At 42.6% G+C, this 25020-nt stretch overlaps 1 protein-coding gene across 1 annotated transcript in view; it reads right to left on the reverse strand.

Annotated features, from left to right (window-relative positions):
• BAIAP2L1 (BAI1-associated protein 2-like 1) overlaps positions 1-25020 on the reverse strand; it is a 58416-nt gene that overhangs the window by 23850 nt on the left and 9546 nt on the right. Inside the window, exon 3 of the mRNA XM_006889765.1 lies at positions 24509-24595. Within this exon, the coding sequence (XP_006889827.1) occupies positions 24509-24595 (87 nt within the window). The remainder of the gene's footprint in view (positions 1-24508; positions 24596-25020) is intronic.

Below are 25020 nucleotides of genomic sequence, written 5' to 3' on the forward strand. Positions count from 1 at the left end.
CTCTAGAAGCCTACTGTCAGACTTAATCCACTACAGACTTTCAGTTCCAACTACTGTTTTGCATGGGCAGAATAATTATTCAATTACAAATGGTGATTTAGCTCTTCTAATTCTTGTCAAGCAGAACAAACAGAAGTCACATAATGAAATTATGAAGGAATCTAAAGTTCTTTCTTTGCCTGAGATGATGCTAAAAGTGCCAAGTAACACTAGAATGTGGTAAGAAAAGAATGAAAGTTGGAATCTAGCACAGCCACTGATAGATTAAAGTGCATGTAACATCAAGCTAAGAGGAGTGAATACGCTGTCAAAAAAGGATCATAGAAGAAATAAAGGCAGAAGAGGTGATAGGAAGCAAAAATAAATATTCAAAAGGCAATGACTGATAGGATTTAAAAACCAAATAGATTTTGCATATAAGAGTTACATTTTAAAGATACAGAAAGAGGGAAAAAGGATGGAAAAAAGATACAGCCAAAAACAAAGAGCTGATGTAAATATATTAACTTTAAAGATGACAAAATAGTCAAAGTAGACAAGGAGAATAGGAGGATTATTAGAAAAGGTTCAATTCCTTTAAATGATACAACTCCTTGTATGATTAACATGGTTTTAACATATTTAATCAAAAACCGAACCTTGAGGAACAGATACTGAAACCATAAGGAGTATGCTCTTTAACCACAATGCAATTAAGCTAGAAATCATTAACAGGAAGAGAACTAGAAAATGTCTGTATGCTGAGAACTAAGAAAGACTTAATAACCCAACGGGTTAGTAAATTACAAAGACCATTTGAAAGTATTTTGAATAGCATGATGTAATGAAAGATGTGGTCAGGGAGAAACTTATAGTCTTAAAACACAAGAAGGGAGCACTGGCAGAACCAAAAGGAAAATAGCTCAGTGCACACTGGTGGAGGCTTTAACACTCAGTGCTCATAATCGATACAACAAACAGACAAAACAAATCCCAGGGAAGGCACAGATCTGAGCACCACCATCAGCCAACTTGACCTCATTGAAAATTTTTCTCTAATTTTTATGTATTTTGTTACTGAGAATAAACACAGCAAAACAAACGGATTCAACATTTTCTAAATGTACAACTGAAAGGCTCTGATTATATTTCCGAGATGTATGACCATCCTCACTCTCCTTTTCTGAGTTGTTCCTCATTTACTAAGGTCCTGGCCTTGCTATCTGATTTCTGAGTTGCTGCAGGCAATGTGATCCACAGACACTTAAGAGCATATAGCTTCACTGGTTTCTGAAAGTGAGAGTCCTTCTGCATTTTCCTCCTTTTGATCAGGACTCTTCCACGCACGGAGTCTGGGATGGAAATGTTCAGTAACGGCGGCCAGGCCTCATTCTAGTCTTCTGATTGCATGGCAGAGTAAGCAGGTGTTCACAGAGGCAGTGTAACCACACAATCCACAACTTCCTATTCTGAACTTTGTTCTGTTGTTCCAGAAAGAGACACACCAATTGTTGTGCCATGGATGGCTGCTTGAAACCTTTAAGACCCTAGGAGCTACACAACAAACCAGGAGCTGGGACAGAAATATTGAACATGTTATCAGGCCATTAACTAGGATGGTCCATGAAACCATGACCTAAACTTCCAAACCTGGGGCCCAAGCCTCATGAGGAGTTTGGTTTTACAAAAGCAGCTTTTTCCTTTTGTTGTTATAAATCTCTCACACAACTTCTGTCAAGTTACCTTTCTGCAGTTTTACCCTTATTTATTGACAGCAATTTTAAGAATCAGCTGTGCTCCCCTACCATGCAATTTCCCCATCACTACTAAATGCTCCCTTCTCCCAGTTCTTCATGTCCTTGATAACCACTAACAAGGGTCTTTATACTTCAAAGCCTTTTCTTGGCTTGTTATAGAAGTGTGGCCACACAGTATTTGCTCTAAAGTGACTGGTGTATTTGACTTGGCATAATGTCCTCAAGTGCCATCTACACTGAGAAGCCTTCATTTCCTCTACTTGAGTAATATTCCATTTATGTATATAATGTATTTTGTTAATTCATCTGTTGATGATATTGAGGTTGTTTCCACCTTTTGGCTTGTGTGAACAGTGCCACAATGAATACTGGTGTGCACATCTGCTTTAAAGTGTTTGCTTTCAAGGTTTTTGGGTAGAACTGCTGGGAGTGAAACTGCTGAGTAATGTAAGGGAGCTCTCAAGGTCTAGTCATAAGCAGCTGTGCTGCAATCCCAAGGGCACACACTCCAAATCCACAGCTGTTTCCACTCCTCAGGAGAAAGAGGCACCGTCTTCTCCCATTCAATTTACTGCCTCTAAAGACCTGCTGGAGGCTCAGCTATGGGTTGGTTCCAAGACCACAGCACACACCACCACCACTTTAAAGACAAAAAAAATCTTAACCCTCTAAGGGGGAGTGAGTGTAATAGTACCTCACGGTGCTTTTGATTTGCATCTCTGATGCTAATAAGCCTTAACATCTTCTCAAGTGTTTGGGCATCATCTGGATGTCATCTTTGGTCAAACAGTTATTAAACTCCTTTGCCCATTTTATGACTGGGTTTTCTTTTTGTTACATTGAGAAGTCTTACATGTATTTTGAGTACTGTTATTATTGTTGGACATGGTTTCCAAAGACACAGCAATTTGTCTTTTTTATTGATAGGTAAAGTCCTTTAAGAAAAGATGAACACAAGTTTTTTATTTTTATGAGACTTTGTCTCTTAAGGTTATACTTTGCTATTCTATTAGATAATCTGTTCTTGAAAGCTAGGCCTGACAGTATTGCCTTTGTTCCTCTAAGAACCTTCTCGTTTGTTTGTTGTTGTTTTAAGGTGATAATTTACATGTTTAGGTTCTTAATAATTTTTTACTTTGTTCTGTGTATGGTATAAAACAAGGATTCTATTTCATTTTATGGCAAATGCAAAGCCAATTTCCCAAGCACCGTTTATTGAAGATTCTTTCCTCATTGAATGCACTTAGCATCCTTGTTAAAAAAATCCATAATGGAACATCTTTCAATTGTTTAAATTCTTTAATCTCTGTCAATGGTGCCTTATAGTTTTCATTATGTAAGCCCTTCATGTCCCTCATTAGATTTATGCCTAGGTGTTTTATTTTCTTAGGTGCTATTGTAAATAGAATTGTTCTCTAGTTTCCCTTTTAGATTTTTCATTGTTGCTGTATAGACACCCAATTTATTTTTGTTTGGTGACCTTTTTACACAGCAACTTTGCTAAATTTCTCTATGGCTCTAGAAGGCTGACCTAACTGAAATTTATAGGATACTATGCCAGTGACTTCAGAAAACATGCTTTTCAAGTGCACTTGGGGAAGTCACGATGATAAACTGAATGCTAGGCCAGAAAACAAATCTCAGCAGTTTCAAGACCTAAAACAACGTTAAATTCTGAGTTAGAAATAATGATAAGAAAGGAATCATTGACAACATGGTAGTGAGAAGGTCTCTAAAATGTTCAGGCATTGGTATATGGAAAAAAGAAAAAAAATCCAACACAAACACCACAAAACACCATTCCCATCTAAGTGATGAAAATATATTAATTTGTGGACTGTACTTAAAACAACACTTACAAAGACATTTTAAAGACAACCAAGAAAATCAACAAAGTTGACAAAAGATTAATAAAACTGATAAACTGAGCAAGAAAAAGAAATACTCCAAATGTCTCAAGAGTTGACTTTACTACAAATCCTACACAATAAGGGAGTATCACAACAACTTCACATCAACAAAAGTTTAAATAAAGTAGACAAATTCCTTAAAAAGAACTTGCCAAAACTAATACAAGAAAGGAATTAATATTTCCACAAAGAAAATTCCAAGCTCAAAAGGTATCCGTGGTAAATCTGATCAAATATTTAAGGAGAAAAACTAATGTTACTTTTACATAAACTCTTTCAGAAAAGGGAAGGGGGGAATAACTTTTTTTTTTAAATTTTTTTTTGGGGGGAAATAACTTAACCCCCATGGGAACAGCAGAAAACTATTAATTGAACACGGCTTATGGATTGAGATTCAAGTATTCCTTCCAAAAATTAGCAAAATGAACCCAAGAGTATATTAAAAAGATAATATGTAGTGAGCAGTGTGTTCTATCCTAAAAAATACAAGGAAGCACAGGCACTCTAAAATGGTGTCCAGCACACTACAAAACAGGCAGCGCAGCAGACCACGTGAACATTTCAGACCCTTGGTGTAACTGAGGTATGAGCACCTGGGACACATTCTTGCGGCTCCTGACCTTGGGAGGGTAAGCCACTGGGGTGGAGTAAGCCCTCCAGGGTGGAATGAGCCCTCTGGAGCACAGCGGGTACTATCACCTCTGTCTCCTTCCTTGGAGTCAACTGCTGGCAGCTCTATCACCAAGGTTTAGCAACACCAAGTCTGGGCTTGAAGGATTCCAAAGTCCAAAAAGGATTAATGTTTTAACCAGTGCACCACCCAACTCAATCTCACGGACTTAGTGACTCTGCAGGACAGAGTAGAAAAGCCCACAGGGTTTCCAAGTCTGTAAATCTTCACGTAAGCAGACTGTCGGCTTTGTTCCTTGGAGGGACGAGTGGGGTGCTAACTAAATCTTTCTGGTTAGCAACTGAACGCTTTAATCACGGCACTAACACATCTTCTTAATTCTGTTACTGATATTGATACACTGAATCAGAAACAAATGAAAATGTTTATTTCCCATTTCACTTCTGCTTACCAATTAAATAAATCCGCCTACCTGGTGTGCACAAGTACTGATATTTCAACACAATCCTTGTAACAAAAAACAATCTCACAATCTAGATTTCAATGTATTTAGTGAAAAGAAAACCACTAATTTATCTAAGTGTACCATGAACATGTATAATAATAGCATGTAGAAATAATTTAGTAATATTACATCCATATACAAATTACAAAGATAGTTTTCTTTATATCCAGATGTAAAACACAACAATAGAAGATAAGTTATTATATCAAATGAGACAAATTAGCACAAATTATTAACTCTGCTTTTTCATTAATTAGCAGATTAAGGTTAAAATAAAATCATTTTGATGTAATAGAAGTAAGGAAAACAGGTATACATCATTAATGAATAAAGCTGACAACCAATCTCCTGCTGTGATGACACTAACTACAGGCAAGTTTAGTTAAGTCCTTTAAATATATATATCTGAAATTTAAAAAAGCTTTTAAAAAATATTCAGAGAGTCTCAAAACACAAAGATGAGGTTCTAACACAGCACAGCAGACAGAGAAGGTACAAGGGCAGTGTTCAATCTGACAATCATAAAAGCCCAAGAGTTTCTTTTAGTCAACAGGATTTGTAAAATTTCACTCAAATCACAATTAATAAAAGAGGAGAGGGGAGAAGGAAGAATGTCTTTTTCAAAATAATTACAGATTTTTGTTGTTTGGTTTTATTTTAAAGCAACTCCTTCTAGGGGAAGCAGCTTAAGAACAAGACTAAAACAGGGCTCTTATCCACAGATTTCAGATGGCCTGCTGCTTATTCCTCTAACGCTACACCTTACAGAGAAGCAGGCTGGACTCATCAGGCTGTGAACTTGAGAGCTGTCATAAAACCTAAATCTGGATTTTTATACCCATTGCTCACTCTGGGGGCTGGGAGCTGTTAACATTTGCCGACTAGACATAAGGCCAATGGTTTGAACCCACTCAAAGGCACCTAAGAAAGCAATCTGGGATCTGTTTCTGAAAGGTCACAGCCTTGAACACCCCAAGGGCAGCTCCACCCCAAACACATGGTCACCAGAAGTCAGCTAACAACAAAATTCTTACTCCACAGTGACAAATGAACCACTGACTAGAGCCAAAGTAAGTTTCGGCGGTCCCTGGGTGGTACATTTAATCATCTCAGCAGTTTCAAGTCCACCCACAGTCACTTCAAAGAAAGGCCTGGCAATCTACACCTCAAGAATCAGTTTCTGAAAACCCGATGAACCCCATTCTACTCTGCCTATGTGGGCTGCTATGACTCCGAGCCAACACCATGGGAAGTGGTTTGTAACTGGTTTTTCTTAGTGCTTCCTGTCTCAGAGGGGAAAGGGGATATGCAAGGACACAGTACAAACTACTCAGAAGTACCCAAATGCGACAGATGCACTGCGACACCAGGGCTCCTTTAGAGAAAAAACAGCAGTAAAAAGGCAAGTGCCATTACAGATGGCAGGAAGACCACACGTCTGCTGTAGCTCCCTCTTGGAAGGCCTTCCCTAGGGAGGGCCAGCTCAGCCTGTAGCTCCTGCTGGCAGCTCTGCTGTGAAGCAGGAAGAACCTAGAGGCAGGCCCGGCCAAGCAGTCACCTGGGCCAGTCATCAGATGAGGGTTACTGGTAATGGGAAGGGGACTGGGATGGGGGGATGCTGGCTGTGGTAGGGCAGCCAGATGCTCCCATGTAGGGAAGGCCCCAGTGCTGTGGCCCTGAGGTCTGAGTGGGGTCCCAGCAGGAAGACAGTGTGTGAGAACACATACAGGTCAAGGTGAACAGAGTGTGGGCTGAGGCCTAGGCTGGTCATGCAGGACATGCAGGGCCTGCAGTCACTGGTCACCACCATGACTCCTGCTTTAACTCTGCACTGGGCCAGGTGGCCTATGAAGGTTTTCAACAAGGGAGGGGTGGGATGTGACTGTTTTCCAAGGGGATCTCCTGGCTTCTGTGTTGAAGAAGGGACTGTAGAAAGGAGACTGACCTGGAGCCCACCATACCCATAGAAGCGAGAAAGCTGGCTGGCTGGACTTGGAGTCAAGACAGAATTTGCTTGTGAATGTGAGGCATGGGGAGGCAGGGTAGCAGGGGTGTAGGGCAAGCATTACTGTTTTAGAGGTACTGAGGATGACATGAGTAGTTGGCACTGGCAACAGGGTCAGGTGTGCACTGTGTGGACGTGGTCTGGTCACAGAGCCCAGACTCCCCTAAAATGTGATGAATGAGTCCCCTCTGCTTCACTTGCCCAGCACCACTGGTATTTAAGAACACTCAAGCCTCATGGTTTCTGGGAGTTGGCAACTAGTAAGCAGGCAGGATCACAGGGCACTGGCCTCCAACTCTGTCTTCTCCTTGGCTATTTACATTTGTTGTTAGAGATAACAGAGGCTAGAGATAAGGAGCCTGCTGCCCCAGGCACAGAGCTGCAGGGAGATTGGGAATCTAGAGGGCAGTTTACAAAAACAGTTTGAATGGTTTCAGAAGGGGGTTGGGTCTATTCCAGATCACCTTGAACACACCCAATCCTGTCAAAAGAGGTTGTCCTATGTCACCACTATGTCCTGAGAAAGATGGAAGGGTGGGCAGGCAGAGACACAAAGACGATGAAGGAGCCTGGGTGATAGCTGAACTATTTTCTTTCCAGTCTGAAAATGTAAAAACACACCATCAAGACAGGCTTTACAGGATCAACATTTTGTTAACATCACCCTTTGGAAGGAGGGAAGGGCTTTAGGTAGAGGTAGGCGTATCCTGACACAGCAGCATAAGGTGAGTATTCAGAAAAGCAGTCAGGTTAGAAACCATTTCCCCATCTGGTGACAGTGTTATTATTCTATCAACATAGCAGGATACTTTCACAGGCATTAAAGAGAGAGAAGTGATGCCTCACAGATGGTTCAGGACTTTTCTTACAGGGAAGTCTTTTCTTCTCTTGTGATGGGTCTGTTTAAGTGTTCTATATCTGTCCTTGTCAATATGGGCAGGGGATGCGTTTCAAGGAATTTGTCCATTTCCTCTAGGTTTTCAAACGTATCAGAGTATAGCTTTTCATAGTATTCTGATACTATCAATTTAATTTCCTCTGGTTCTGTTGTGATGTCACCTCTGTCATTTCTTAATCAAGTTATCTGTGTCTTTATTTTCTTTTGTTAATTTTGACCCTTTTGAAAATCAGCTCCTGGTCTTATTAATGGTTTCAACTGTTTTTCTATCTCACTGATTTCAGTTCTTGTCCTTATAATTTCCTTTCTTCTAGAGGCTACAGGATTAGATTGGTGGTTCAATGGCCACTTGGCTGATCCGTGAAGGAAGGAAAGAAAAGCAGCCTTTGGGACATATTAAAAGCACTGAATTACATTCTGCACCCGCTGATAGTGTCCTAAGCACCACAGGCCTCCATGGGCCTTGTCAGTGTAAGGACAGCGAGGACCGGGTTAGCAAGTGACACTTGGTCTCAATCTCCCTCATCTTAACACTGGTTGTACCTGAGACAGGCAGCGGGCAAGGAAGGCTTCCTAGAAGGGGTGCCATCTAAGTTACTAAGAATCTGGAGAGAGAGGCTGTGCCATTTGGCAGGAGGCAGGGATGGATAAGCATATCCAGAGACCAGAAGCCAGTGCACATGGTATGTTTATGAGATTCCAGTATTTCTAGGGACTCTCTAATCTGAAATCAAAACGGAGAGGCTGTGGTAAGGCTCTTCTCCACGCCTTTCCCAGGGATCTTGTTCCTCTCATGGCCAATACCCTTCCTTTCCACCAGGAACTAAACTTCCCAATAACTCTTTCAACCTAAACACCCTAGCCCACCTTCTGCCCTCAGTGTCAAACTGCCCAAATACTCCATTATCCCAGTGGCTGTGCCCCTTCTCAGGGTCTCGCCTTCCTTTTCTGGGTCCCTGGCCTCTCGACAGCTACCCCTCTCTCCCTCTGATACTCCCAGGCACAAAGGTAGTGCGTCTCTATCTGATGGACTGAGATGTCCCACCTAAGCCTTGTGCTCACCTTGATAAACAGCATCACTATCCTTCTGGTTATTCAAGGCAGAGCCTATGCTTCATCCCCAACATCCACACCCTGCCTCCACCACTTCTCGCCCCTTAGGATCCGTCAGCAGACCCGTGGACTCCATTCCAGCTATCCACTTGATCCTTCCTATCACATTTCACTGCTGTGGCTGTGAGGCTGAGTTCCTGCTTCACACACCAGAATGAGCTGCAGACTCAGTCTACTCTCTAACAGAAGTACTAGCACTCAGCCCTCAGAGCACCCACCTGCCAGAACAGTGTGACAACGGTGGTCCTCTTGTCCTTGTAATCAGTGGGGGAGCAGTCCCACTGATCACAGCCCCCTCTACAACCTCTGTGCAATTCCACACAACTGCAACCAAGCTGCAGCCATAAACACAAAAAATCTGCTGCCTTCGCGTTCATTCTGCCTCACGGGAATAGACCCCAGAAGGTCGAAGGCTATGGTCTATTGAAGCAGCCTATCCCACTCTCGTCCTGCAGAGTGGCTGGTGAGTGTGGTCAGCCACTGAGTGATTTAGCCACTGCCTCACCCAGGCCTCTACAGGCACTTTTCCTCATTCTGCATCCAGCAGCAGATCCCCATTCTTCCTTCAGGTTTCAGCCACTCAGAAGGGCTCTATCTGGCCTGCACACTAGATAAAGATGCCTGGCTGGTTGAGTTTCCCTGGTCTTGGAATTTCCTGTTTATTTTCTGGCCTTCCATGAGAACGGGCCCACAGCCTGGCCTGCACGTAGCACACTGGCCAGGCCTATGAAGCAGACCTCCTTCTACTGCTCGTCAGTGATACTGCATTTTGAAGTTTTGTGACAACCTTGTGCCAAACAAGTCTGCTCGTGTCATTGGGGTTTCTATGTCACATTTTGGTCATTCTCACAATACTCATCATAAGTTTCATCATCCTTGGTAAAATGAGATGGACTGATACAGTGACTGCAACAACGAGGGCAAGCACAGCGGCAACGGTGAGGCTGGCACCGGCCTGGGGACTGCTCTGTTGTATTGTACGCAGGATCGCTGTGAGTCAAAGCCCGCGGACAGCACCCAACAACACTGCCTCCGTACAAGTTACAGGACAATGTCAACATAACCACACACCCAACACCACCACTGCACATGCACATGCACAGGCTACAGGACAGTGGAAATACAACCATGCATCTGACAACACTGCAAACATACAGGATACAGGACAGTGTCAACATAACCATGCACTGAACAATAGCCCTGCACACACTAGGTACAGCCCGTGGGAGGCACACAGGACGCTGCCCCTCACCAGAGGTAGCTGAAGCCATCCTCTCAGATGACAACTGTAGGGGTTTAGAGCCATTCTATGTCAAGATAATGCTATTATAATATAAAGGCATTAAAGACAATCTGAGATAAATTACTTTTAACAGAAACATTTTGATGCAACACTACTGGCTCACTTTGTAGAAGCCACACTTTCTTATCATATAATTCTCCAACAGAACAACTATTAAGTTAAAAAACTTTAAAGCTCATTAATTGTTTAAAAATAAACAGACTTGTTAAAGCCCAATGTGAACAAATCTGTGGGGAAACAGCTCCCTGACTGGATTACTGGGCAGCCTGTCTCTCCAGAGAGAAATCCGGAAACTCATATTTAAAGGGCATGAATAACCTATTTTTGGGAGAACACAGTAGTGCACAAAACAGTTCATAACCACAGGCTTTAATTATGTAAACAGATTTAAAAATAGTAAAGATAGAAACTGTTTGATGTCTGTCCAGTTAGTTCATTTTTCAGTAAAGGTATAAATAAAAAAAACACACACAAAAACGCTACAGCATACTTTACTATTCAGTACAAAATCAAAGTATAGTTCTAAATTGCATAGAAAACTCAAGTTATTATAAAACATGAATATGAAAAAACCCCCACATGAATATGAAATGCAAGTTGGGCGGGATCGTGTCGACGATAAAAACCCACTGCTATGGATTCTAAAGGGAACGTGGCGGTCTAGTGGTAAGGAGCCATGCTAACTAAAAGGCTTGTGGCTCAAACCCACCAGCTACTTGGAAGGAGAAGGCTGGCCAGTCTCCTACTATGCGATTTACTGCCTCTGAAAACCTACTGGAGGGACAGCTGTGAGCCATTCTGACTTGATGGCTTACATTAACAACATGGATTCCACGGCCTAGTGACCCTGCAGGACAAAGCAGAGCTGCCCATGGTGTTTCCAAGGCTTCTGTAATCTTTACAGAAGCAGACTCTCATCTTTCCCAGTGAAGCTACTGATCGGTTCAAATGGCTGACTTTTTGGTAGCAGATGAGTGCTTTAACCATTGCACCACCAGAATTCTTAAATCACATGTTAAAATGAGACCCTACTATGTGTCATAGTTGTTTAAAAAAACCAGAGCTTCTCAAGCCAGTTTCCACTTATTTCTAAGAACCCAAGCCCTGGGGAGTTCTGGTGGCCTACTGGCAAAGAACTGCAACTACAATCCCAGAGGCGCACGGTTCGAACCCACCAGATGCTCTGCCGGAGAAGGAGGGACAATTTCCTCCTGTACCAGCCAGATCTGATTTGACGGTACACACACACAAAAAAAATAAAAAAAAAACGAAAAAAACCCCCCACAAAACCCAAGCCCTACGTGTCCCCTTCTCTGGACTCAAGATTCACAGGAACGGGCTTACTTGGGACTCCACTCAGCTCATGTGCAAAGAGCCTGCTGTTTAACTTGCCACTTCAGTCACTCAGTAATTGTTACTTCACCTTTGAATCATGCTCCTAAACGATTACTCAGATTTTTAACAGATCAAAACTTTCAACGCTAATAATGTTCTTACTACAATTAAATAAGACATGCAGGCATACCATCTTTAGCCCAGCACTCAAGATAACAAGGCTCCTCGTTTTCTTTTTACCTGTCATCTCCTGAATACTAAGTCCCTGGCGAATGGAAACATTCCCCTCACACTTCCATTCAGGTCCTTCCCTTGCTCCCTCGATCCTGCACACCTGATACTGTACAGTAATTCTATGCTTAACACCTTGAGGAATACTTCCAAACTCTTTTCTGCAGCAGTTGCACCATTGTACATTTTCAGTGATTAATGACAATTCCCCCCCCCTTTTTTTTTTAGTATAGCTAACCTACAGGGTATGATGTCACATCTCACTGTGGTTTGGTCTACCTCTCCCTGATAAACAATGATGCTGCTCATTTCCCCATGTACTTGCTGGCAAAATTTTGAGTAGTCATCTAAAATAGGAAAGAAGCCCCCCGGAGTGCATTCACTCAAACAGGACACAGATCTGAAAGCTTTCTGAACCCTGCTTGCACCAACAAGCAGTCTACCTTTCCCTCATTAAAATCATCAGGCTCCACACAGCATCATGGCTCTGGGGGCGGTGCTGGGTGTGCCTCAGACTAGACCTCACCTACTTTTTTGACATTATTCATTGATGTGTTGCTCTTCCCCTTTGTTCAGTTGTCCTTTCTCCTCAGCCTGCCACAGGGCCATGCTCCTGAGCATCTGACATGACAGTGCCAATCCTTTTTTTCTGCCACAGCACAGAGGCCTGGACATGAGAATGAGCCCGTGCTCTGTCAGGAGAAGGCTCCTAACATTCTCCCATCTTAAGCTGATTCCACTGTCAAGTCCAGAAGCAATTCAGAAGGCCCGAGAACTGCCCTACAGGGTTGCCAAAGTGCGAAATCTTTATGGAAGTGGATACTACATCTTCCTCCCACTGGTGGGTTAAATGGCTGATCTTTCAGTTAGCAGATGAGTGCTTTAGCCACAGTGCCACCATGGCTCTTATCTTCCGGTGATTATTGTTATAGGCTATCAAACTGAAATTAACTCATAGCTGACACTTCAGCAGATTTTCAAATGCTATTGACAGCACTATCTTTCTCCTGCAGAGCAGCTTTACCTGGTGGTGCAACTTCTTACCACTCAGCCACCAGGGCTCCTTAAATTGACTGCACACATGATACCCTTTAAGGACAAAAAAACAACTGCAAAAATAGAGGAAGTTGTGCTTAAATAAAGAATCCTCTTTTCACACACTTCTAAATTAAAAAAAAACAACAACAAAAACCCACAAAAAAAACAAACCACTCCAAAGTCTCAACTACAGACCCCACGCATTGGAGTTTAGCTCTATCAGCCTATTTGCTTTTGTTGAACCACAATGGGCAGGATAACCAACTGCCATACATAGAGCATGACAGAAAAACACACTTCCGCATTCCACACCTTTGTGACACAGAAAACTAACTAGTGTGACAAGCATCACAGTCGGCTGGCTGCCTGGGATCAGACTAACCCACTGGGATGACCCTGGCAAGACACTCAGAAACTGGTTTCCTCATCTGTAAAATGGAGGAGCTGAGGAGGGGTCCTAGCACCCAGCAGGCACTGTGCAAATAGGAAAAGGAACTCCCCATGATGTTTCCTTCCTCCTTGTTTGGGAAGGAGAGTTAGCCCTTTAATAGTTTCTACATTGTAACCAAAGGTCAAGTGCCCTTGCTCAATAATTTTGGCTCCACTCAGATCTCACAGATTCTGAAAGGAATTCTTTAATCTTATCTAAACATGAGGAATTAGATTTACAATATGCTCATGAATTAGTAACATTTCTTTAAAAAAATACTGCTGAAACAAAAAATGTTGGAGAAGATTCAAAGAGATTAGAACTCTCACACACTGATTGTGGGATTGTGAAATGGTACAACCATTCTGGAAAGCAGTTGGGCATTTCCTCAAAAAGTGGAACACAGAAAGACCATATGACCCAGCTATATGACTGCTAGAAACATACCCCAAGGAAACAGAACTGACATAGAGACATAGCTATCTTCACCAATATTCACAGTAGTGTTGTTCACAATTGCAAAAGCATGGAAACCGCCCAAATAGTCAACCACAGTTGAATAGATTGCTACATTCATACAATGGAATATTATGTAGGCTGATTGGGTACATTATAATAAATGGTGAAGAGATTAGAGTTTGTTAACAGCTTTAGTTTGCTCGGCTCCACACTCAACACTCTTGGTACCAGCAGCCAGGATACCAAAAGACAAATTGCATTGGGAAATTCTGTAGTCAGGGACCTCTCCAGAGTACTGAAAAGCAACAATGTCAGTCTGGAGGCTAAGGTACACCTGATCCAGGCCATAGTCTTTGCAATTACTTGCTATGCGTCAGAAAGCTGGTAAGCGACTTGACAGCACAAAACAACAACAACAACAAAAAATCAGGAGGATTGATTCAGAAAATTACTTGAGAGGGACTGGAGTCCCTTATGCTGGGTGAACTAACTCAGTGTCCTAAGGACAAATACTGCATATGACCATTATTGTAAAAATAGAAGGATAACTAGTAAAAATGTTGAGGATTCAAGGTGTGGAGGATGGGAGCAGAGGGGAGAGGATGGGCAGGGGGAAATTATAGGGTCACACAATTTAATAGGTAGAGGGAAGTGGGTAAAGGAAATGGGAAAGATCCGGCAGAGATCTGGAAAGATAGGGTAATGGTGGGCATAGTTCAATGATCATTAATTTTATAAAAGAGCTGGATAATGACTAAGGATGACAGAAGAATCATCGATGCCTTCGAGTTGTGGTGCTGGAGAAGAGAACTGAACATACCATGGACTACCAAGAGAACAGATTAATCCTGGAGAGGGTGAAACCAACTTGCTCCTTGAAGACCAGGATCTTTTTTTTTTTTTAATTTATTTTATTTTGTTATTTTTTTGTGTGCATGTACCGTCAAATCAGATCTGACTGGTACAGGAGGAGATTGCCCCTCCTTCCCCAGCAGAGCATCTGGTGGAAAAGACCAGGATTTTGAAGCTCTATCTCATGTACTTTCGGCATGTGGCCAAGAGGGACCACATTTGGAAGGGTGAAGGGACAGTGTAGCAGAGGAAGACCCCAGATGAGATGGACTGACACAGTAACTAGGGTAATGTGGATAGGTCTGTCAAGAGTTAGTAAGAGTGGCTCAGGACAGGGCAGGGTTCAGAGCTATTGTACATATGGTCACTGAGTTTCAGGTGACTTGACGGCACATAACAATAAATGGGAATTTATGAAATGAGACTATATGAAACACATTGTGAATGAAGCACAATGTATACGAACTTTTTTCACTGACCTTTCCCCGAACTAAGTAAACCAATATAAATTTTTTTTAAATTGCTGAAATATTTTTTCCTGCTTTCCTGCCTCTTTTCCTTTTTCCCGCATTTTTAAGACCAAATACCATCAGATTTGATTTTTTAATATAAACAAGAATAAATGATGAGCATGAGAAAGAGAAAGAGATGGACACTACACAATCCATAAACATTCTATCATTAAGAAAAGGGAAAAAAATCTACAATTTTCCAGGTTCCTGAAGAAGATATAAAATCTTGGGTTTTGTGCCCAATTTCAACAAACTGGCCACACAACTGAATAAACGATAGGAAATCATGTAATAGTGGGCTCAACTGGAACCAAGTAACAGTTCAAGTGGATATAATGGTGAATTGTAAAGATCTCAAATCCAGTCTGTAAATTCCCAAAAGAAAGGTCCTTGTTATTTCTTGGGAAATAAATAGGCAAAATCTTCCCCCCCACACCTGTCCCCTTTCCCTCTAAAAAGGAAAAAATAAGCTCAAAGGTTCTTTTGCCAAAATATTTTCCCTTGTCCAATTCTGTTTCCTCTATCTTCTTTCGGCATTTTAAAAAGAAAATATTGCTCGATTTAGGGGCAAGACTGAAGTTTTGGCTTTTTATTCTTGTTTACTTTTAAGTTTTAGTAAAATTTTAGTCTGCGTTTTAAAATGAGCTCTGGTGCCTCTAGTTGTTTGTGTGCAGACTTGTGTGGGGCTACGGGTACACAAAGAAGTCCTGGTTGTCCAGTGGTTAAAGCACCAGCTAATAAGCAAAAGGTGGGCATCCTGAACCTACCAGCTGCTCTGAAGAGGCAAGGGGGCAGTCAGCTACCATAGAGTCCCACTGGAAGCCCTAAGGGCTGCTGTGCTCTGCCTACTCACTGGGAGTTGGAATGCTCTTGCTGAGAGTGGGTTTGAGTCCCGAGTTTGGGTACAGGTTAACAACCTAGGGAGTCACAGGAATTTGATACCCTTACCTGTTTCACAGCCAAACACAAAGGACTAAAATTTTTTTACTTGACAAATTCTGAATATAAAGCTCTGATGTGGGGGTCTGTTGGTCTTTTCCTTCCATTAAGACTAAGCGGCTACTGTAACCGCAGAGGTGCGCGGTTCAAATCCACCAGATGAAGAAGGCGGGACAATCTCCTCCTGTACCAGTCAGATCTGATTTGACGATACACACATTAAAAAAAAAAGACTAAGTGGCTAAGGAGTCCTGCTCACACTGCTATGAGTGTTCAGAAGCTGTTACACCAGGCACTTGGACTGGAGGAAGTAGAGGGCCTTTATTCTGAGAAAAGAAGCCTATCAGATCTCTCAGGTGATCACATGAGATGTGATAGCAACTATGACCCTAAAAGTTCATCCACGGTCTGGTCAAGACCTGTTAAGGGCCACAGTGTAAATATTTTAGGCCTTTGGGTTAAACCTCTCTGTTGCAATTATTCACCTCTACCTTTGCAGACAACATGTAAGCAAACAGGTATGCTACCCACTATCTACTCTTGTCCAGCTGATTCTGACTCAGTAGCTCCCCAGGACAAAGAAGTGCCCTACAGAGGTTGTAGAGCGGTACTCTCTCTGGAGCACTGGTAGCTTAGTAGTAATGATTTGTGCTGCCAACCTAGAGAGAGGTGGTTTGAATCCATAGGGAAAGAGGAATAATCTCCTTTTGTGTGGTTTATAGTCTTTGAAAAACTACTGGAAGGTCAGCTGTCAGTTCTGACTTGACAGCACATAGCAATAACAATCTCTATAGAAGCAGATTGCTAGATTTTTCTCCTGTGGAGTAGCCGGTGAGTTTGTACTGATGACTTTGTTACTTAATCCACTGAGCCACCAGGGCTCCTTATGAGGTTGCAGGTGTTTCAAGAAAACTTTCTTGACAAGCAGCCCCGGCCTGCTGTCAGGCTGCAGTCTGCTTACCAACCCCTGCAGTTAAGGGTAACCAAAGCCAAACTGCCCTTTAGTTCATTTTTGAAAGGACAGAGCTCCTGCCCTGCAGGGTCTTCAGGCCTGAAATCTTCACAGGAGCAGATGCCAGAGCCTTCTCCTGCCAAGTTCAAGTCACTGATAAGCAGGTTAGGGCTTGACTACTGTGCCAGCAGGACTCCTCAGCAAAGAACTGATCACGTACCAAAATGACTGTCAAAGATAATTGAAATTCTTATTCTAATCTTTATTAATTGAGAGCATTTAATGTCAAAGTATTAGAATTTGACAGTTCTGGTAAAAATCACCAATATTCTCAATTACTTTCAAATATACCTGGAAAAAGAGCAATGACACTCTGAATATCATCTAAGAGAAAGGAATCTACAAAGAAATGAGCTCTTGGCCAACTTAAAGATAATTAAGGTCCATCATTATTTCAAATATAAAAAAAAAATTTCCAGTGACTTGCATATCTTGGACATTTCTGTTGGTGTATTTTCTTACAACATCAGTATGTCACTTCCTCTACATAACATACAGAATGCTTTTATTCATTTGGATATAAAACAAACAAACAAAAAGAGACAATTTCCACTGTTTTAAATGTTTTCCAAGAATCCTGTCAAATGACACTTCCAATGTTTTCAGTGCCACCAACCTGGTTCTGACTCCCAGCACCAGTGCACAACACAATGCAACGCTGCCTGCCCTACACCGTCCTCACAATTACAGTTACAGGCCTCTACATCAATTGTTTTTATTTTGTAAGTAGTAAATAATGGTGTTTAAGTTAGAGAGGTCCCCCACCACTTAGCAGTCCTCCTTCTCATTTTCTAGTGACTTTTTCAAGCTGCTATGGCAAGACTTTTACACCCTCAACAGATGGCTCTAAAAAAAGAGAACAGAAATGACTCACAGGGACCACAGACAGAATCTTTCATTAAAAAAAGGAGCAGCAGAAACTGTAACATGTCTATAGGGCTAGATCTTTAAAGAATTTCAGGGAATGGCATTACTTACTGTACAGATGACAAAGGAAATCCAAACCACAAAGTGTGAAATTTCATGTGCAAACTTAACAATAAAAAGACAAAACACTTAGTTATCAAGTGGGCCAAGGATCTGAATAGGTATTTTACCAAAGCAGATAGGCAAATGGTCAACAAGCACATAGAAAGATGCTCAATATAATTAGTTATTAGGGAGATGCAAATCAAAACCACAATTGAGATAACACAGCCAGAATAAGCCTGAGCAGCCAGGATGCAAGACTTCATCTCAGATCCTTCAGGCATGTTCTCAGGAGGAGCCAATTTCCAGGGAAGGACATCATACCAGGTAAGGCTGAGGGCCAATGAGAAGAGGAAGCCCCTCAATGAGACTGACCGACACAATGGCAGCAACAATGGGTCCAACAGCAGCAACTGGCACAGGCTCAGCCAGTGTTTTGTCCTGTTAGACCCAGGAGCTGGAGTCAATTGAGGGCACCTAACAATAACAATAAAGACGGCTATAATAAAGAGCAGCCCAATAACAAACACTGACAAAAATGAAGAAAAAAAACTGTAATTGTGGGAATGTAACATGGCACAGACGTTGCAGAAAAGTCTGACAGTTCCTCAAAAAGGAGGGGAGTCAGCAATTCCATTCTTAGGTACACACCCAAAAGAAGTAGAAATGCATGTTCACAAAGAAACCTGTAAAGGCTTGGAGAGAAACGGCACATCTTGATACTGGATAATTTAGAATTGGTGGTAGTCGTTAAAAAATATGGCAGCTAAAAAAATAAAAAAAAAAAAAAAAAACCTACCAAAACCCAATGAAAAAAACCCCATGGCTGCTAACCAAGAGGTTGGTGGATCGAACCCACCATCGACTCCATGACAGAAATGGGAAGCAATGGAGCTCTGGTGGCCTAGTGGCAAGAAGCTGCGCGGCAATCCCAAAGGCATGAGGGTTCGAGACCACCAGCTGCTTCATGGGAGGGGGATGGGCAATTTCCTCCTGTGTGATTAATTGCCTCATAAAACACAGTGGAGATTCAGCTATGGTTTGGTTCCAACTCTACGGTAAACAGAAATGGGAAGCAGTCTACTTCTACAAAGACTTAAAGTCTTAGAAACCCTGTGGGTAGTTCTGCTCTGTCCTTCGAGGGTTGCTATTTATTAGTAGTGACTTGATGGTAGTGGGGTATAGTGAACCCTTTAAAATAGTGTATAAGAATGTTTACAGCACCATTATGTATAAAAGTCACAAAGTAGAAACACCTCAACTGTCTATCCCTGATTAATGAATAAACAAAAAGTGGCATACCAGTGCAGTGGAATGATTATTAAGGAATGAAGTATGAATACACGCCACAAAATGGATGAGCCTTGAAAACATTATGCTAAGTGAAAGAAGTAATTCACAAAAAAACACATATTGTATGATTCCATTTATGTGACATATTCAGTACTGACAAGTCTACAGAAAGTAGATCAGTGGTTGAAAAGAGCTCAGGAGAGCTGAGGGAGAGAAATGTGGTATAAGGTTTCTTTTAGGAAAAAGAATCTGAAATAGATATGCTAAAATTTACTGAATTCATGTCAAACCCACTCTAAGATGGTAAAACTATACAGCCTGTGAATTACATATCAGTAAAGCCGCTATGCCAAACTGTGGTGACAAATATGGAAGAAATTCCAAATAAATTCCATTATTCGTGAATTGCTGTTATTAGCTGCCACCAAGCCATTTCCAACTCATGGTGAACGTCTGTATTACAGACAAAAAGGCTGCCCGATTAAATGCCATTCGGGATTGTTGTTGTTAGGTGCCATCAAGCACAAGTGTGAGTCACAGTGACCAATGCACAACACATCAGAACCCTGTTCTATCCTGAGCCATCCTCACCATTTCTGGCATGCTCAAGCCCATTGCTGAAGTCACTGTTGTCAATCCATGTGGTTGAAGGTCTTCCTCTCCTTTGCTATCTCTCCACCTTTACAAGCACAATGTCCCTCTCCAAAGAATTAGCTTTCCTAGCAACACAGCCAAAGTATGTGAGATAAAGAAAGCTTCATCACGTTTGCCTCCAAGAAGTATGCTGGCTGCACCTTCTCTAAGACACATCTGTTTGTTCTTTTGGTAGTCCATGGGATTAGAAAAATTAGTATTATTAAACTCAGCTACAAATTCAATGTGGTCTTAGAAGAAATCCCGCCAGGTTTTTACTGCACTTGTCCTGGTGGAAACTGGTAGGCCAACTCTTAAATCGATAAGGATCAGATCCTAGAACGGCTCAGACAGTGCAGAACAAGCTGGAGAACCTCCACCCACATTTTCAATAATGAGGACATGAGGTCACAACTGAAATGACTGTTGCTGGGAGGAAGATAAGAGGAAAAGGAAAGGAGAGGCAGAAGCATAGGGACAGAGCAAGAAAAATACACTGAAGGAGCCAAAGGCTTGGAAAAAGAAACACAGGAACAGAAAACAAACAATGTTAACACTCCTAATTCTTCCTCTGTCCTCATTGCCATTTTCCACATAAAAACACTAGATGACTAGAAAAGATGCTATGGTGTTCTGAGTGGGGAAGGAGAAGAGTTCAAGAGAAAGAATGATAAAGCTTGCAGTACATATATAGTAATGAAACAGCACATCGCTCTGTGTTTCCATTCCAAACAGAGACATGCAAAGCACAAGCACTATGCAGACCCAGGCACAGCTAAGCGAGAATATCTGTCCAAGTCCTTTCACACATCAGCTGGTCACCAGAGCAACATCTTTCCCACCAGGTGAACAGTGTGGTTGTGTCACTAAGGTCTTTCCAGTAGCCTTGTCCTCTCCCCCTGGCCATATTCCTATGCTAACAAGGCTGGAGAAGGCTTTCAGGGACCTGCTGCCCCTAAGCTGATTGACTCACAGTGACCTGAGACACAAATGACCTGCCCATATTGTGTTTAAGGTCGTAAATTGCTGTGGAAGCAGACTGCCTCGTCTTTCTCCTGAAGAGTGGCTGGTGAGTCTGGAACACCAAACTTCTGGCCTCCCTGAACCACTGTACCACCAGGACTGTTGGAGGCATGGACAGGTTATATAAATCCAGCAACAGGGCATGAGATGCACACCTAAGAAGACATGCCACTTCCTGCTTTTAGACATAAGTGAGAGGTGGTGAATAAGCAATGGCACCCACCTTGGGCTCATGAAGAAATAACCAGGAAGCTTGGTGATAACTAACTGAATACTCAGAGGCTGTAAATCACATGGGAGGAGACCGTCTCCCCCCTCAGAGCTGCTGGTGAGTTTGGACTGTCTATGTTTAGGTTGGCAGTGCAACTCCTTACCAGCGAGGTCACCAGAGATATGAAGAAGTAGTGATGGGAGGGACACAAACAGAATTTCTCTATCAGTGTTCACTACAGGGCTTTTCACAGCAGCCAGATGTGGAAACAGCCTACATGCTCATCAAGAGCAGAGTGGATAAAGTAAACATGGTCAGTCCCCACAGGGAACAGGAGTCAACTGCAATGAGAAATGACGTTCTGATCCTTGCTACCAGGAGGAGGATCTGCAGGAGCAGGATAGCAATCTCCTGTGCAATTAACTGCCTCTTGAAACCTGCTGGAGGGTCAACTATGGGTTGGTTCCGGCTCACGGCACACAACACAGGAATGGGCAGGTGGGGGAAGAGGAAGCTTTTGTTTGGGGGCAATGAGTTCATGATGTGGAAGGATAGTGAGAATGGTTGCACAAAGTGAAGAATGTCACCAATGTCAATGAATTGATGTAGAAATGGTTGAAATGATATAGGCTTTACTATGTATATTTTAAACACATTTTCTAAATAAGAACTCTCCAGCATCTCTTTCCTCCAAAAGCAAAATTTTTAACTGGAAAAATCTGAAAAATTTAAAACTTTTAAATGAGAAGAGGTCGGTTTTTCAGACAACAAAATGATGAGATTCTTGAAATGATTCTGTGATCTTCACATACTTAACTCTTTCAACTTCTTCAGGTGGAATTTATACATTTCAGAATGAAGTTGTGAACACCGATGCCAAAGGTGGTGGTGGTGATATACCACTGAGTTGAAACTGACCCATGGCTGACCCTCCAGCAGCGTTTTCAGAGGCAGTAATCTCACCAGAGGAGATGGCCCAACTTTCTCCTGAGGAGCAATTGGTGTATTCTAACTGCGGGCCTTTGGGTTGGCAATGTGACTCTTTACCATGAAGCCACCAGGTAGTAAGTAGATAAGATAACACAATTACTAGAAAAATAAACCCCACCTCAAGTCTTCTATGTACTGCCCACTATTCTTCTACACAGAGTTTAGAAAAAGAATAGTAGTTTAGCTTAACCCTTAATAACAAACTAAATTTTTAAAAGTTAAGAGTAGGCCTCCAAAAGCAAATTTTCTCCAACGCTACAACTCAAAGGCACCAGGGTCAGTGAAACAGAGGAAGACTCTCATGAGATGGACTGACAGTGATGGCAGCAATGAGCTTAGTTATGTCAGGGATGCTGAGGATGGTGCAGGACAGACAGGGTTGAGATCTGCGGTTCATAGGGTTGTTATGCACTCAACGTACGCTTCATACTGGGAGACAGATAACAACAGCAACAAAATCAACTCTACTTAAAGAGCATTTCATCATGAAATTGCTGTAAAGGGGAGCAGAAACACTCAGCGCTCTATGTAATACGAATCTAGGTCCTTGGATAGCACAGATGGTTTGTGCTCAAATACCGAGGCTAGGAGGAGCCTGGTGCTAGAAAGCATGCAGCTGCTAAAAAAGGCCTGTGGTTTGAACTTACCCAGCTGCCCGTGGGAGAGAGATGGCAGTCTGCTCCCATAAAGATGACAGTTTAGGAAATCCTGTGGGGCAGTTCTGTTCTGGTCCTGAGTTACAATCTGCTAATGGCACATGACAACTAAGGTTGGTGGTTCAAATACAGAGATGCTGTGAAACAAAGGCTTGGGTACCCACTTTTTAAAGATTTAGAGAGCCAAGAAAACCCTACAGAGATCTATTCTTAAGACATGGGGTCACCATTGAATCAACTTGGTAGCAAGAGGTTATGGGTTGAGGGACAAATATAGGCTGAAGGAAAATTTGAAAGAAAAATAAAGCACAACAGCATGTGTTATTTCCCTCTTACTGAATAAAATATTTATCTACAGCAAAGAAATGGACATGGCAACGTCTCTCCCCTCTTGAAGCTGATGTTTTAAGCCCGTGTTTATAACAACCGTGTTGCTGTGGGAAGAGTTGATTCAACACTATGAACTCACAGCTGAATAAAGTAAGGTGTGGGACAGCTTAAGAACAGGTCTTATTTAAACAGTGACATGACCATAAAACATTAAACAGGCACACTGAATGGGACTGAGTCAGAGCACCAGATGCTTTAATGGAAGGGCCAGACTCTTCCCCACCCCCAATCCTCCATGCTTGACACAAATAAGACATTTCTTTTCAACTTGGTCCTATTTTTGGAAACCTATAATCATCGCAACCACTCCCCTCAATGTACTGAGTGTTACTATCTGCTTCCTTCTATGTGACGTAGCCTATACTTTACTGCTTTCAGTCATGCTCAGAACTGAGTCCTTATAGTTCAGGCCTTCCTAAGGTCCTGGCCCCAACTTAGCACAAGTGGGGCCTCTGGGAAACACCTACAGGTAACCCAGTGTATTGAATACAGCAGTGCTAACTTGCCCACCACACGGCTTAACGTCAGTGCAGTATACTTGTTTCATGATCCTTTTACACATGATTCCAGTATAAAAGAGGGTGAAGAACACTGCTAAGAACACGGCCCTCCACAACTCAGGCAGCCTGCCCCACCACCTCCTCCGCTTTGTACCTCGGCTTTTATGGATCAGTGAAGAGGAGTCTTCCAAGAAATCTTGAAAGGCCCTCAAAATCATTTCTGTGGCAATGGTGTGGACTCTTTTTGACCCTGAGCGCTCTCCCTTTGCCTCCCCTTCTGCTTTTTAGTAGGTAGATGTGTTTTTCCTTAGACCACATAAGCCCAGCCATTCTTTCCTCCCTGATTTCTGGCACTTTTCAAATCAGGACAAACACCAGTAAGGCAGGAACTTTGCCCACCGTGCAGTGAAACCCTTTCCACAGACTTCTGCATTGGGGGTGATGTGCAGGATGACTCCACCCCCAACCCTCCAGACAGTGACAATGTACTGACTCTCTGCAGACTGGAGGCTCACAGCCAGGGCGATGGTTCACTGTGTCCACACAGGAGCCTCATTCAGACCAGCAGAACCGGAAAAATCACTGCCAAGCTTTCCTGCTCGATGAGTCACAAGACACACTGCCACACGGCAGGCTGCAGGCTTGGGGCACACCTCTTCCAGTTAAGGATGTGGGCAAGGCTCTCTGGACTCTGGTGAGCAGCCTCTAGCAGAGCAGGCCTGCCTCAGAGGATCTCCTGCCACAGCCTGCACAGCTGTCCTCCAGCTGATTCAGACAGGGAGCTTAGTTGTCGTTGCAGTGAACTGGATTTCTGGCCCAGCTCTCCTTCCTGTGCCAGAGAACAGGCAGCCTCACCCACCCTCACCACGGCCATGTGGTGAAGAGATCCTTGGCTTTCATGGGGCCGATGTACAGTGGACTGAAGTCTGCTTACCCAGCTCGGTCGACACGGGGGAACCGGTGGCAATCTCGCCGATCTTGGCCACTCCATCGTAGTAGGCTTTCCCCGCCAGGATCATAGCTAGACAGGGAGGGATGACATGTACAAAATAATCACTTAAGCAGGAACAGCAAGGAAGCAAATTGGGGGCAGGATTTCTCCAATAGCATGTGCTCACTTTGTGTCTCTGGGTCATATCTGTGCCATTCTTTCAAACACTATCTGAAACTTTTCCATCAGCTATTTTTGCACACTTCCGAGACTGTAGCACATGTGAGTATGATCCTTCTGTGCACTGGGAACCCATTTGACCATAACACACAGCTTGCTGTTGTGGTGTGGAGATAAACTGGCAATACTGCTGAGATCTATCAGCTGAGGTCTACTCACCTTATCAACAGTATTTTGTCTCTCACACAGATTTGGAGGACTCAATTATAAGGTTCAGGAATCTGCTTTGAATTTCTTTGCTTTTCAAGAAAGACCTGAGTGTATTCATGAAAAAC

Source organism: Elephantulus edwardii, unplaced genomic scaffold, assembly GCF_000299155.1.
Source record: "Elephantulus edwardii isolate Elephantulus edwardi_28Jun2011 unplaced genomic scaffold, EleEdw1.0 scaffold00080, whole genome shotgun sequence".
In the NCBI taxonomy this organism is placed as follows: domain Eukaryota; kingdom Metazoa; phylum Chordata; class Mammalia; order Macroscelidea; family Macroscelididae; genus Elephantulus; species Elephantulus edwardii.